Source organism: Marmota flaviventris, chromosome 12 (assembly GCF_047511675.1).
Source record: "Marmota flaviventris isolate mMarFla1 chromosome 12, mMarFla1.hap1, whole genome shotgun sequence".
Classification (NCBI taxonomy): Eukaryota; Metazoa; Chordata; class Mammalia; order Rodentia; family Sciuridae; genus Marmota; species Marmota flaviventris.
In genome coordinates, this window is record NC_092509.1 from 26,384,068 (window position 1) to 26,400,771 (window position 16,704).

The following is a 16,704-nucleotide window of genomic DNA, read 5'->3' on the forward strand; positions in this document are numbered from 1 at the left end:
TGGTTGGTTGGGTTTTTTGAGTTGTTTATTTGTTTGGTTAGTGCTAAGTTTTTTGAGTTCTTTGTATATCTTGGAGATTAATGTTCTATCTGAAGTGTAGAGGCAAAGATTTTCTTCCATTCTGTAGGCTCTCTCTTCATGTTCTTGATTGTTTCCTCTGCTGTGAAGAAACTTTTTGGTTTGATACCATCCCATTGGTTGGTTCTTGATATTACTTCTGTGTGTTTTCGGAGTCTTGTTGAGGAGATCAATTCCTAAGCACCATGATGGAGAGTTCTAGTAGCTACAAGGTCTCTGGTCTAATGCCTAGGTCCTTGAGCACTTTGGGTTGAGTTTTGGGCAGGGTGAGAGATGGGGTTAAATTTCATTCTACTACATGGATTTCCAGTATTCCCAGTACCATTTGTTTAAGAGGTTATCTTTTCTCCAATGTATACTCATGGTATCTTTGTCTAGTATGAGATAACTTTGTATGTGTGGGTTTGTCTCTGTGTCTTCTATTCTGTTCCATTGGTCTTTATTTCTGTTTTGGAGTCAATACCCTGCTGTTACTATAGCTTTGTAGTATAATTTAAGGTCTTGTATTGTGATGCCTCCTTCTTCACTTTTCTTGCTGACGATTTCTTTGGCTATTCTGGGCCTCTTATTTTTCCAAATAAATTTCATGACTTTTTTTTTATTTCTATGAAGAACATCACAGGAATTTTAACAGAAATTGCGTTAAATCTGTATAGTGTTTTTAGTAGTATGGCCATTTTAACAATATTAATTCTGCTTATCCAAGAACATGGGAGATCTTTCCATCTTCTAAGGTCTACTTTAATTTCTTTCTTTATTTTATGTAGTTTTCATTGTAGAGATCTTTCACCTGTTTTTATTTATTATTTTTATTTTTTGTAGTTGTAGATGGACAGAATGGCTTTATTTGTTTATTTTTATATGGTGTTAAGGATCAAACCCAGTGCCTCACACATGCAGGCAAGTGCTCTGTCACTGAGCTTCAGCCCTAGACCCTTTTACCTCTTTTGTTAGATTGATTCCTAAGCGTTTTCAAAGCAACCAACCTAGATTTTATAGAACAAGAACTTTTCTACACTTATATTTCTATTTACATCACATTTAATTAAATTTAAAAATTATTATAATGAGTACCACAATCATAAACAGAATGAAGAACAAACACAAAATACTGTTGGCAAGAATGGAAACTTAAATGACAGGAACCAAAGGAAAACACATATTCTTAGGAGGGCTCATTTGCTGTGTTTTTCCATGGGACTGGAGAACATAGGTTAATCCAATCCAAGTTTAGGAAACAGGTTAATTATAGAAAATTCTATTGCACGATTACAGAGTTTTGCAATTGAGAACAGTTTTGTCCCGGGTGTACCTTTGTCAATGTCTGGAGATATTTTGAGTAGTCACAACAGAGTAAAATAGGAGAGATTACTGGCATTAAGTGAGCAGAGGACAGAGAGACTATTAAAAATTTTAAAATACCTCTCTCTCTCTCTCTCTCTCTCTCTCTCTCTCTCACACACACACACACACACACACACACACACACACACACAGAGATACACCAAAATATTCTCTGGACCAAAATGTCAGCATAATGCCAAGGTTGAAAAATCCTGCTCAACTGTGATTTAAATGGATTTATTTATTATAATGAATGAGCAACATAATTTTAAAAGATACCAAGAGACTCATAATATTAAAATACGTGTAATCTGGAAAGCAAAACCAGAGTTAAAAGATTAAAAACAAGGAAACACAGAGTTGTACCTTAGCCCTAGGCTATCATTATCAGGAGCTAGCTCTAAACACAGATCTAAACCTCAAGATCTAAACCACAAGATCTAAACCACTAAGACCAGAATAGTTCATTAATTCAGTGCTGATAAACTGAGCAAATATTTATGGAGTATTAATAAATATTGGTCTCAAGTGACAAAATGATAATAAAATAAGCATTTAAAAAGATACTTTTTTGTGATAAACATTATAAAGGAAAGTTGAAGGGGGTGGTACTTCTTAGCTGGGGGACCCACAATTGCAGAGTCTGCTTGGAAAGGGAAATTTCTGAGACAGACACTAAATTCTTAGAAGAAGTGAGTACATCTGAGGCATTCAACAACATAGAGGGCAATGCATTCAATGCTGGTTTTGCTGAGGAATGGAAATTTTCTCCCCAAAGCCAATTTCCCCAGCAATAAACAATGGAGGTTTACTATTATAAATAACCAGGAAAGAATATTTCTAGGGGAGCTGAATTTATAATCATGCATTTTTTTTCAAAGGAAGTTTGACTGTATGGGAACCACCACTTCCCTAAAGTATCTAGTTACTATCATAGACAGTAAGTAAAGAGAGAGTTCTAGAAGCTGGGAGGGTCAGAGAAGATTCCTGGAACAGGAAGTCCTTCATCTGGATCCACAAAATGAGTAAAGAGAATATTGGCTTAAAGCTGAGGCTCCTAACTGGGGTTAGGATCAGGTTGAGGAAGGCCAGGAAACACCTGTAATCATATGCCTCATTTGTGTATATATGTATTGCTATTTTTTTTTCTTCATGAGGTGTTGATATCTTTAATGAGAGTCTTAAAGGGGTGATATGACCCTAAGAAGATTTTATACCATTGTCCTGAAAATTACATCTTTAATCCCTCAATACAAAATTGAGCCTTCCTTTGCTATATAAAATAGCTTAATATAAAACCTCTGTGTCCTCCTCCCACCAATTCCTCTCTTATTTCCAAGAACTCATCTCTGATTGAAAGACAACATGTGGCAATTAGGGGGAAAAAAAGACTAGTTTTGAAATTGGTCTTTGGTCATTTTTGTTAATTTTCCATAGGGTCTTGAATTAGTGAATTTCCCACTATTTGACTGTCTTCAGCAGTCCCAAATGGTAGAACATTATCACAAAGAAATGAAAAACAGATGACTGTTACCAAGAGAATTGCAGAACATGCCTTCCTAAACCTCAAGTGACAGATCAGCATGAGGAAATACCCCCAAAGGAATCTGTCCCTAAATGACCCTGGGAAAGAGATTATAGGAGCTTTAATCAAAAACACCTAAAAGGTAGTTGGGGGAAGGGGATCCTCTTATTTTCTTTCTGGATGCTGTACATTTTTGAATTTTAATGTTTTGAACTTAATTAAGTTCAACCACCAGAAAGCGGATATATTGCATGTGTATAAAAATTTCCTTTGAAATTAGCCATTGAAAGGTTCATGGGAATTGATCAAAAATGTGCTGAGTCAGTTTTTAGTTTCTAAACATCTATATGTACAGTATGTTCTTCAAACATATCTTAGTGCACTGTATTATATGATTAAACACATTTTTTATACCAAAATGAGCTTAATTGTGCTTGTCTTCTTTTTCTCTGACAGAGAGACTGCCACAGAATTAGCTGGAGGTCCACCAAGGTAAGCAAGCTGGTTTTGCTGTTTCTGTACCTGAGAACTGTACAGCCCTCTTGGAGAGGGCTTCTCATTTCCTCTTCCTCACATCTGTCACTTGTCAATGCTAAAATGCATGAGTGAATCACATGTAAGTGACGTCATCAAAAAGTAGTGATGCTAATGTTCATTCCTTTGAGCTTACATCATATAGTTGGAGATGTATATATGAGCTATGTTTGCCCTACAAGTCATAAAGATATGCACATTACTTTATTATACCCATGAAAACTAACAATCTGCAGACACTTGGACATTTTTTCCCCTTTAATATATTGATTATTATTATTGTGTTCAGGGATTTATAAATTGGTAAAAGAATCCTAAACTTCCCCTAAAGAACTTACATCATAGTTTTTAATTTTTAATTCCTATTGTCATTTAAATAAGTACTAAGTAATATTTTTGGAAAGGAAAACTATATATGATTGATCAATGTATTTTGTATTTTTTGATATTTTATGTCAATGTATAAAATAAGATGATTACAGGATGCAAGCTTACATGACTAGCCATCAAGAATGATTACCACTGTTCAGTGAAGAGAAGGAAGGAAAGAAGGAGGGAGGGAGAAAAAGGGAAGGAAGAGGGTGGCAGTATTTCGAGAGGCATTTTACTGAACATTGTATATCTAGAATCTGGTCTTACAACTTAGCATTGTACCTTAGTTTTGGAAGATGCTCAATAACCATTAGGAAGTGAATTTATATGTGATAGAGTATTGCATGGGAACAGTTGGAAATTGAAATTAAGAGATTCTCAAGAACAGGAAAAAGAAGATCAAACAGAATGTGATTATGAACACCACTAGGGAATAGGGGAAGGTCCAAATAAGGGAAGGTCTCCTCACCATCTGGTACAGGAGATAAGCAAATTAGGTTTCTTTTTTTATGTAAAGAAAAACTTTGCTCATAGTATCATGATTAATATTGCCAAAAAACTATTTACTGTGATCCAAATATTTAAATTACTGTATGTCTTTATTCTTTGGATACATCCCAAAGAAATATTTCAGCCATGTGCCAATTTATGGGGTTAACACCGTACGTGGGTTCTGGTTTCTGCATTCCTGCTGAGTTTGTTTGTCATCGTGCTTTCAATCTGGAAAAGGTCCACTATGAAGACCTGAGCATCCCATCATTTGCAGGCAGAGAGAGAGTTGTGTATCTGCCTATGTTTGTGTGAAGAAGTTAATCCTGAAATAATGGAATGAGGAATGACTTCCAAACTTTTATAGAATGGCTCAGATGCGGCCCACCTCTGTATTATCAGAGGAGACCCACACCATGCTGTAATCATGCAGATGAAAATTACTCAGATGCCTGAATCTGCTGCAGCCTCCTGAATTCTATTAAGTAATGCTTCACTGTGAATACCAAGCAGCCATTCACATATTCCCTAGGAATGATCTTCTGTTACAGCTAGTTTATTACTCAAGGGACAGTCTCTCTTCTTGAGCTTGGTGGGTGGTATTTTGGTAATGAGTCTACTTATTCTTTTTTATCATAAACTTTTATTATGCTAGTGTTGCATCAGGTTGAAAATAAACAACATGCCAACAATCCCATTCTAACTGCAGTCGACTGTCATTGTCATGCAGGCAATAAGGGCATGAGAAATAATATATTAGTTAATTCTCAATTATAATTCTAATATAACCTCAGGAATCCTTGTGACTCTTTTTAGGGACAGTTTGGGACATGCCCGTTGACAAATATTTCCCTTCCTTACATTAACATGAAATAATATCATTATTTAATGATTAATTCCTCCCTTGGTGTCCAGAATGTTTCTTTTGCTAGCATTGATTTGTTTGTACAATAGTGTGGAATCCAATCAGCTGTTCAGCCTTCAGCCTGTTTTCAGATTTCTTTGGCCTGTCACTGGGAAAGTGCAAATGAGCCCTCAGATACCTGGGTACTATTTAGAACAAGGCACCTGGAGTTATTGTGTTTGTCGGCTCATGATTAGTGGAACACGACACTTGGAGTTTTTTATCCTTTTAGTCATAAAAGCATGCTTATGCTGCGACAACTAGGAAAAGTAGAAAATTGCAATTCAGGCAACTGCTACCTAGTGACATGTGGCTAGGAAGGAAGGAGACATTTTATAACTGTTTTATGGTTTAGTTTTCATTGGCTTTGACTGTCTTGAAATTTTCCAGAAGGCCATTTACAACTGTTGGACAAGGGTGAAGTATTTCAACTTTAATCGCCTTACATGGCATTAATTTCAAGTAGCTGGCCACTGGTCGGTAATATTCCTGTGAAAATGTGCAAATCATGTAGCAGGGGATCGTGTCTTGGTAGTTACAAATGCTTTGCAGCTGAAATGAGATATGTGCATGAACAAGCACCTAGGTGCATGAACAAGCATCAGGTTTGTTTTTCATTACTAATGATAACCTCAATCTGTTTTTGAATTCTTGCCATGGCTGAAATCAAAGACTGGTAATAATATGTCACCATAAAAAAGAAAAATCAGTTTACATGAGCAACATTCACTAAGCATTGTAATTATATTATAAATATTAAAACCAATGATCTTGAGGGGATCAAAACAAATATTTAAACTGTCTATACGAACTACTCACGTTGTCCTCTTTATCTTCAAGTGTCCAAGAAATGGAATGTATGGTTCCCTTTTGTGAGCTGGGAAAAATGATCATTTTCATTTCTGTATATCTTTGCTTTTATTTGCTTGTAGCAAAATACAGTTTAGCAATCTGAATAATTTTCTGTTGCAATAATGTTTTTCAAGATCTGTTTTTTTATGGTAAAAGTATCTAGTTTAGGTAAATATGCTTAAATAAAATCATGGTGAAACTCCAATTGTTCAGATGGAATAGAACACTAAATTCATTATGATAGTCTTAGGTTTTAATATAAGAGATGCTGGTATGGAGATAAAACTTTATTTGGGGCAGCAGAATAAAGATATAAATAAGGCTTATATCAACAGAGGTTTTATTGTAATCACGCACCATTAGCTGCTAGTTTTGAAAGAGAGAGAGCACTTTAATTTCTTGTTAACGCAATCCACTGTTACTCAACATAAACTAAACAGTATGGAAAATAATGAGATTTAATAGACCTGCACAGAAGTATCTTAAGTACTAGCGGAGAGAGTCACAAGCTGGTTCTTAGACACAGTATCCAGAAGTCAGGATGTTCTTTGAAGAACATGAAGTAAAGTAAATGAAGCTTAAAATAATTATGTATATGAATCAGATGTCATCTTGTACTAGATTTTAGCATAGATCAATGGAGGCAGGCAAGAACCAAAGGTTGAAGTTATAAAAGAAAAACTTAGACTTGTCTCTTGTATTTTAATCCAATAACTTGATCTCCCCACCCCCCAATTTGTGTTTTATCTGATGAAGTTAGAGACATACAAATGGACCAACTTACAGTGGCTCAACTTAAAAATTTTTCAACTTGATGATCATGTGAAAGCAATATCCATTCAGTTGAAACCTACTTTACATTTTGAATTTGGATATCTTCCCAGGCTAGTGATATGCAATCCGGTCCACTGCATGCTGCTGAAGAGGGGCAGCAAGCCACAGCTCCCAAGCAGTCACCACCAAAAGGGGAAAAAACAGACACTATACACTATCCTGGTTTGTTGAGCTATGATGTCTGGTAGGTTAGATGTAGCAAATTTCAACTTATGATTTTTCAACTTGTGATATTTTCAATTTACAATGAGTTTATCAGGATATAACCTTATTATGAGCCAAGGAGCCCCTATATCAGCCATGGAAACCCCCCTATTCCTGGAAGACAAGTCTGTATCATAGGATTCATGTTTGAGACCTTTGACCAAAAAGTAGAACTGTTTGGTTTGTGTGAGCATCAGAGATAAAAGTCATTACAGTTTTAAATATGGAATTTTGGTATCAAATTTTACATTGTTGTTATCTGAAATCTGAACAGAATGGATTCCATTTAGTGGAAGGCTGACTTTTATCTCTGACCTTATTTCTCAGTCATGGATGTGACTAGTCAGGTAGTAGTAACAGGGGGAAAGGTGGAAGCAAAGAGAATTATGATAAGCTCCAACAGCTCAACTTGCTACTTGTGGCTCTCTAGGGTTTAAGATTGGATCTCCAGTTCCCTATGGAGGGCTTTTGTAGGGAATATGGCCTTGTATTTCTTATTGTCTTCAGTATGAAATGCTCTCTTCTGAGAGACCTTTAGAAATTAGAAGATAAACATGTTGTTACTTGCAGGTCAACTTCTCACTGAGCATTCAAGAGCTGATCATGCTTTTCTTTCTTCTCTATAATCCCCAGAAAAAGTTGCCTCAACTGTCCTGGGACCTACATCTGGTGCTTTTCAATATGAATGAAATTCATTATTTGTTCATTGATTCAACAAGGTACATCAAGCACTTGGTATATGCCAAGTGTGACCGTAGGTTCTGTGGGAGAAAATGAAACACCACTTCTTCTCCTCAGTTGGGTAGCCTAGTGGAGAAGGTACAGATAACCATAGTGCAAGGAGCAAAGTACCTAATGTTACAAGAGGATGATAAAAATGTCTAAACAAAGGGCACTAAGGGATTCCAGCAGCAAGATCGGCTGCTCAGATTGGTGGCAGCAAGGATAGCATCCCTAATCAGCCTTCTGAGCAGGACTTGAGTGATGGGTCAGGTTTGAGCTGTGGCTATGAATGACCCATAGTATCCACAGATCTTGCAATCCCTAGATCCCTCCTCTCTCAGGTTCATTAGTGGGCTAACAATGGAAAACAAGTCCACTGGCTTAAATGACTGGTCTCTGTACCTTACACAGCCCAATTTCCTACTTCTAGCCTCCATCCATCAGCATATTGGGTACAGCAGACTGTACCCTAACTCTGAGGTCATAGTTGGTAAGATGTGTTCTCTCCTCCTCAGTTCGCTAGTCCCCACCTCTTAACCTTTCATATTCACCTCACACTCCAAGTCTGTGACTGAATTCTTTCCTGCACCAGACTTTCTCTTGCAAGGTCCCCTTTATTATTTTACTCAAGTCAAATCCACTTAAAAGGCACGATAGTTATGTCGGCTTAGAAAATGCATATTGAGTTTATAGTTATAGTTCCAAGAGGTTGGGCGGGGGGAACCAGGGTTACTTCAACACTGCTATGGTCTGAATATGCTCCCCACCAGATAATTGTATTAAAAATATAATCTCAGTACAACTTATTTGGAGGCAGGTCCGTATGGGAGGTGTTCAAGAGGGCTCTGCCCTCATGAATGGATTAATGCCACCATAAATTATTTTAAAATGTTATTAAAGTGGGTTCACTCTCTTTTTCACTCTTCTGTTACATTCTGTAACCATTGTCCTCTCTTGCCTTTCTGCCTTCCACCATGTGAGGATGCAAGTATCACACCCGATGAGAAGTGTCATATCAGATGCTGGTACCTTGGTCTTGCACTGCCTACCCAGTCGTTGGTACTCTGTTAGAGCAGCAGAAAAGGACTATGGAAATGACCTGTAATATCCTCTACCATCCTCATCATAGTGGGATGGTGTCCCTAATGCTTGTGATATGACTACAACAACCCCAGCCATCACAAAGAGACACATCCAAATCTACTTTCTTTCCACGTATCTCTTTTTTCTTGTAGATGCTAAAGGCTTTAGGGAGGAGAAATTGGGTTTCTGGTATATTCTAGACAGGAAGGAGTTGGAGTAAGGAGGAAATTACTTGTAAGTGCCTATGGAACAAGAGCCACCAAGTGAGTTCTCTTCTTTCATTTTTTCCTCAGCTATTCCAGCCAGCCTTATGACCATTTTGTGCTACTAAACTGGCCATGCCAAAGTCACCAGCAGCCTTCATGTAGCTAAATCCAGTGGCCAGCGGCCATTTTTCTGTTGGCATATACGGGCTCTTGCCTTTGTTCATTGTAGGCCTGACTTCCTCCTCCGTGAAGTACTTTCTCAGTTTGGGGAACATCAAACTCTCCAGATTTTCCTCCAGTCTCCCAGCCATTCCTCCTCAACCTTCCTTCCTATTCTTTCTCCCCTTCTTGATTGACCTCTACATTTTGAGATGCTCCAGGGTTTGCCTTAGGAATTGCCCTCTTCACCTATGGAGAGGACATAAAGAGGTTTTACCCAATTCCAAGGGAGTTTTTTGTCTGTTTGATTTGCAGTACTGGGGATTGAACCCAGGTCCTTGCACATGCTAGATAAGTTCTCTGCTGTTGGTCTATACCTTCAACCCCTGATTTCAAGGCTCTGAAGTCATCTTTATGGAGATAATCCCTGTTTTGTTTTTGTTTTTTTTTATCTCCAGTTCCAACTTCTCCCTTGAGCTTCAGATTTGAATAGTTAGCTGCCAATTTGATGTCTCTACTAGAATGTACATCTTAAACTTCATGTGTCCAAAAAATGAACTTTTGAATCCTACTTCTACCCATCTTACCATGATTATCATTCATGAACTCAGCTGCTCAAAACCTATAGGCTTTTTCATTTTTTTTTTCCTCACAGTTAGCAGACAACCCATTTGGCCTAGCCTACCCACTCAACCTCAAAAATTTATCTTTAATTTGTCCACTTTCTCTGTCTTTCCAAGCCACCACAAACTCACATCTGCCTTGTTGAAATGGCCCTCCAAATGCTCTCCTCAGCTACTCTTTGCAACTTATTCGCCCCATAGCTATCTAAGTTATTTTCAAAGGTCATGGATCAAACCATGTTGTTTGACCTCTGAAACTGTATGCTTAAACCCATACAACAGATCTCTGATGCTTAGAATAAAATTAAAATAGTGTACTTTGGCTTCCAAAGGCAAAGTTTTCTCTGAAAACTTTCCACCTCCCTTTGCTGCTTGCTTCCTCTTGTTCCTAACACAATGGCCTTTCTTCTCTATTCCTTGCTCAGAGAGCCTCTTTGGAGCACCCTCGACAATATACTCTCTCCTCTCTGTCACGTCACCATATTGCCATAGTGTACTGTACACATACCACTTATCATTTTCTCTGCTTTTTTTTATTACTTTTGTCCCTTTATTTGTCATCTGTTCCATTCCCTTAGTGCCAAAATAGTGTCTTCCTTGCCTATCTGGTTTATTCCTCCATCTGTGGGACCTATAACAGAGTTCAAGGTCAATAAATAGTTGTTGAGCATTCACTCAGCTGTGTGAGCCCCCAACTCAGAGAAAAGGAAGTTGAGACCTGGTCTCTGCTTTCTGTTCTTCCATCTCCCGACTCTTTCTCCCCTCCTACACTATCTCCCAACTCATTCTTCTAGATGAGGGCTGGCGAACTAGTCCACAAACCAAATGTAGCCATGGCCTATGCTTGAAAATAAGTTTTTATTGGAATGCAGTCATGCCCATCTGCTAAAACATCAGAAATGAGCAGTTGTGTCAGAAGATGGTTTGGCCTGGCAAGCGGAAAACATTTACTAATTACTAGTATACCTAGACACATCTCAAGTATCACTTTTTCTGTTATATTTTCTCTGCCCTGAAGGGTTTTATGTTCCTTCTATTAATTTGCACAGCCCCCAGTGCTAACCATTATCCTAGAATTGTATCAACTGGTTGTATAATTTATTGGCAGATTTTTATACCTTCTCCTCCAAGTAGGAAACATGTGGAAATCTGATTATCATTCATTGTTTATTCCTAATGCCTAGCAGTGCCTAGAACATAGTAGGCACTGAATAAATATTTGCATAAGTATTTGTCTGATTAAATAGATGTTTGGATTAATTTTAATAAATGTTTGTTGAACTGGGAAAGGAGGGAGGAAGGATTGAGGAGAAGTGCTAGCAAGATCCAGTAGTGGACCAGTTATACGATCTCTGCCTTCTCTCACCCTTCCCATTTTGCTCAATTCTTTACAGACTTTGGCACCCAGAAAATTCCATATATTCAGGTGAGGAGCCATTAGTCTAAATTTGACTCTTCCTAGATGTTCAGAGCTGCTGCTCTTGTGTGCTAGCACAAGAGTCTAGAGTCTGAGAGGTTAGATTTTGGACTTAGACATGCTAGAATCCTCTGTCTGCTACTTCTTGATTCTCTGAACTTCAGCAAGTTAGTTAATATCTGTGCCTCAGTTTTTCATTTATAAATGTGGAAAAATTATAATAGCCATCTGACAGTGCCTCTATAAGGAGATAATCCACATGTTATGGTTTGGATGGAAGGTATCCCCCAAAAGCTCAAGTGTGAAACAATGCAAGAAGTTTCAGAGGAGAAATGATTGGATTGTGAGAGTCTTAACCCAATCAGTGAATTAATCTCTGATGGGATTCATTGAGTGGTAACTAGAGGCAGGCGTGGTATGGCTGGAGGAAGTGGTTCATTACAGGCATGACTATGGCGAATATATTTTGTCTCTCTCTCTGCTTCCTAATGTGAGCTTCTTTCCTCTGCCACACTCTCCTGCCATGATGTTTAGCCTCACCTGGAGCCCCTAGGAATGGAGTCAACCTTCTTGGGACTAAGACCTCTGAAACTGTAAGCCCTCAATAAACTTTTCCTCTTTACACTTGTTCTGGTCAGATCCTTTAGTCACAACAAGGAAAAACTGACTAAAACACCATGTAAGGTATTGTCAGTGTCTGGCACCCAACAAGCCATCAATATTTGTGAGCTGTGATTGTGGTTCATTCAAAGATAGCTTTATGTTAATTATTTCTACCAACATTTGGGTAGTGGTCCAGGAACAGGGTGAGACACCATATTGCATTTAAGCAGCAGTCCAGGGAAAGGATTTGACACAGGTGCTCTGGAGCCGAATTCCAAACTGTAATCAAACCCCAGATCAGCCACTTACTAGTTCTGTGAACTTATGTAAGTTTCTTCACTTTTCTATAACTCATTTTCTTCTTCTGTAAAAGGATAATAATAGGACAGTGACTCTGAGAATTGATTCGAATACATATAAAGTGCTTAACATAGTGTTTCCTTTGTTATTTTATTAAAAGAAGTTAAATTGCGTGTCAGTTGACGTTTGAGATGGAGAAGGAAGAAAGTATAAAAACCACTGGGCATATAAACAAGTTCAGATTTTAATTATTCAGTACTTGGATTTGGATCTTACTATGAATAACTGTTGATGACTTAAAACCAAATATCCCAAGCCTTCAATGTAAAATTCCCTTGACCTTACTATAACACCTGAAAATAATGATCACCCAAAGAAAGGCTACAGATGGATGCTGACCTACAGGGGTTCAATTTACAATTTCTTGACTTTCCAATGGCACAAAGGGGATAGACAGTGGAAACTTTACTTTGAATATTGAATTTTGATTTTTTTTTTTCTGGGATGAAGATATGTGGTCTCATACTTTCCTGATGCTGGGCAAGTCACAGCTCTGAAGCAGGCATTTGATCACCAGGGAAGATGGCTGATATTCTACAGTGTATTGCTTTCCCATTGTCTTGTGACTGCAGATATTCAATAGATTACATGTGATATGCAACACTTTATTATAAAATGTGCTCTGGGTTAGAAGATTTTACCAAACTGAATGCTAATGGAAGTATCCTGAATGTGTTTAAGATAAGCTAGGTAGGATAAGCAATGAGGTTTGCTAGGTCAGGTGTATTAAATGTATTTCAACTTGGGATCTTTTCAACTTGCAAAGGACTTATCAGGACATAACCCCATCATAGGTCAGGGAGTTATCTGTATATGCAAATGCAAATGCCATCCATCTATCATGAACAGCTCTATCAGAAACATGGTTTTCATTTATTCTCCAAATTACCTAAATCAAAACATTTCATTCTTTATAGGTGTGTATAAGAGTCCACAGTGACTGAATTAAATTACACTTGTTTTATAATATAGTGTTCTGATGTGTAACAGACTATCAAAGGAAGGATCTTTACAAGGAAAACTTTAGAATATTATTAAGTTACTCACTGCATGACCTATTTAGACTACTCAGATTCTTCTTGTTGTAGACTACATAATTAAATTTTAAATGGAACATGATAAAGAAATTATACTGGTGATCTCCAGAGATTTTGATACCCTATTTGGCTCTTTATAAGAGTATAGCAAAGACACACTTTAAAATTTAATAAAGGTCTGCCCTAATTTTTTTCCTTTTAGATTTTCCTTATCTGCTCCACAATTCAAAGCTATGTAACATGATCCACAAGTGTTCCCTGAAATAAAGGCTCCAAATAAAAAAATTCTTAAAAGCACATTTATTCCAATTTGAGAATTCCGTTATTTGTGCACAAAAGCTTTTGTGTAGCAATTGAACTCCTTTAAGATAAAACCTGCCATTTCCTGAATGCGTCACTGTAGAGAATTGGAGCTGCATTTATTCTGTTGGTGGAAGTATTCCTATCTTCAGAGTTCATAGAGCAAAAGGTTAGAAAATTGTTTCTATATAAAGTATGATTTTGCAATTAGAATTTCTTATTTGCTATGTAAAATGTGCACTTCTGAGGGAATTAAAGGAAACACACACAACACACACACACACACACACACACAGCCTGAGAAAAGCCAGTGTAGAACACTGAATTCCTGACTTGAGCATCCTAAGAGCCATTGTAACCTCTTGGATAAATGACATTTGCTTCATAACCTTGTATCATTTTTTTTCTTTTGTATTTAAAGAGACACTGCCAAGATAAAATTTATATGGTGAATAAATTTTCCTCATAACATGCATAACATTTTCTAATATAAAGCATACCCACGTCAGGTGGCAAGTCTTTCTCAGATTTTGCTGTCCATGGAGCTTGACAGAACACCAGGTGAGAGAGTTTGCCTTCCTGCTCAGGATTGGTCGTGTTTTACACCTTCTTCAACACTGGTGTCCATGTTTGGAATTATCAAGCTACCACAAGCATTTAAATGAGTAAAATTTCTTCTTGCTTATACATAGATCATTGTAAACCTTGTACACCTTTCTTTTCGGATTAGGTTTTATAAATGTTTCTCTTACATATTTTTCTTTTTCTTCTTTTTAGCAAACACACAGATTTCCTTTGAGGCCCAAACCACTCAAGCATCCTATGTTGTTTTCACTTTGCAAATAAGCAATGTTAAGCACACAAAGCACTGCATAAGACCAAGCTGAATCTGTGACACAGCCAACAGAGAAAATAAAGTCCCCACTAAGCTTGACTACTCATCCCTAACCCTCTATTTCTCATGCTTTGTGGGGAGGGATGTAACTTTAAGGAGTAATGCTGGACCATGTAAAAGATTCCAAAGATAAACTGAGGCTCAGATAGAAAATTACCCAGTGAATAAGTGGAAGTTCTGCCTTCCCACCATAATGCAGCACTTGAGACCCCCCACACCTGGGTTCAGACCTATAGAACTCAGGCTAGCATCTACAAAAGTGACCCCTGGTGGCTCCTAATTCATTATGGGGTACCAAGGTCCCCTGCCAAAGGAAGGAAAATCATTCCCAAGTTAGTTAGGCTTTCAATGAAACAGGTTTCTGTTCAGAGTTTAAAATTAAAAAAAAAAAAAGAAATCTAATGAACAATAAAAATTCTGACAGACATAATAAATAATGAGACATTAAAAAGACAACATACCTTATATATAATCAGATATGATAAATTATTGTATAATGGTGTATTAAGGATTGTAATGAATGAATGAATGAATGAATTAAAAGACTATTGAGCCAAGTGCAGTGGCACACGCCTATAATCCCAGCAGCTTGGGAGGCAGAGACAGGAGGATCGTGAGTTCAAAGCCAGCCTCAGCAAAAGTGAGGTGCTAAACAACTCAGTGAGACCCTGTCTCTAAATAAAATGCAAAATAGGGCTGGGAATGTAGCTTCAGTGGTCAAGTGCCCCTGAGTTCAATCCCCAGAACAACAACAAAAAAAAGACTATTGATTACCAGTTACATCACTGATGTCCACATGAGCAAGCAAACACATAAAGTCCTACAAAAGATACAAAGTACAATCATCCCTGCCTTAAAGAACCAGAAGATTCACTAAAAAAAAAAAAAAAAAATGGAACTCACAGATGCAGAGAGTACCTTGATGGCTACTGGTGGTTCAGAGCGGGGGTGGCAGGAATAGGGAGATTGGTCAGAGGATACAGTTTCAGTTAGATGGGAGGAATAACTTTGAGAAATCTATCCCACAGTGTAGTAACCATAGCTACTGATGACATATTGTATATTTGAAATTTGCTAAGAAAGTAGATTTTAGATGTTCTCATTATAAAGTGATAAATAGGTGAGGTTGATCAGGATATGTTAATTAACTTGATTTTATTATTTCACAAGGTGTACATGTATCAAAATGCATTGCATGCCATAAATATAGATACAATTTCTATTTTGTCAATTAAGGTAAAATAATTGTTCAATTACAAATATGTAAACAAGGGATTCTAAAAGTAGAAACTTGAATTGTGGAACAAGAAAGTATGATAAGGTTATGGCAACTATTGGCTAGATTAAGTGCCATTTAAATTGACCAAATATTTAAGTACAGAGAAGAGAGAAGACTTTTTTTGTATCTCAATTCGAAAATATCACATTAGAGGACGTGGGTCTTCTGGACAAAGAAACAACAGAACCAAAGCAAAGAGCAAGGAATGTAGAGCGTCCTGAGGTGGAGATTCTGTCAGCCAGTTTCATCCAGATGCTTTGTTGAGAGAATAATAAAGACTGATATTAGAGAAATAGGTAGAGGCCAGATTGCAAAATTTTAGAATGATTGAAGAGTTTTGCTTTTGATGTGCTTGGTTATTTTTCCACTAGGCCATGCACAGCATTTGAGCAGGATAAAGAAATGATTCAACAAGTATGTTAGTAAGGTTAGTCTGATGGTGTCCTGAAAAATGTGCCATGCAGGGATGTCACCAGCCAGTAAACTCCTCGAGGACCAGAACCAACTCCATTCTGCTCACTTTTCTATCCTCAGCACCTAGCGCAGTGCTTACTGCATGCAGAAGGTGCTCAAATGTGCAAGAAATTAAAGAGTAAGTGGAAGGATTTTTCTATATAATTCTGGTAATGGGAATCAATGCATGAACCAGGTCCATCATCAGAGAAATAAAAGAGAAATGGTTGATTACTGAAACTATTGGGGGGAAAACAAATTACTTTTACCTGCTTAAACTCAAACAGTGAAGGAAGGAACAAGCCATAACTTCTCAATTTTCCAGTGTGGGAATGCCAAAAATGGGAAAATGTGGAGGAAGAGCTATGGGAAATGTGGGGTAGAAAGAAGAGTTGTTTATTTTTTTAATATTTAGTTTTTAGTTGCAGTT

At 37.4% G+C, this 16,704-nt stretch overlaps 1 protein-coding gene across 6 annotated transcripts in view; it reads left to right on the forward strand.

Moving 5' to 3' along the window:
• Positions 1-16,704, forward strand: part of Celf2 (CUGBP Elav-like family member 2) — a 496,258-nt gene that overhangs the window by 111,006 nt on the left and 368,548 nt on the right. For all 6 annotated transcript variants that reach the window (XM_071599796.1, XM_071599795.1, XM_071599797.1 and 3 more), the window contains exon 2: positions 3,404-3,439. In XM_071599796.1, coding sequence (XP_071455897.1) covers positions 3,404-3,439 — 36 coding nt within the window. The remainder of the gene's footprint in view (positions 1-3,403; positions 3,440-16,704) is intronic.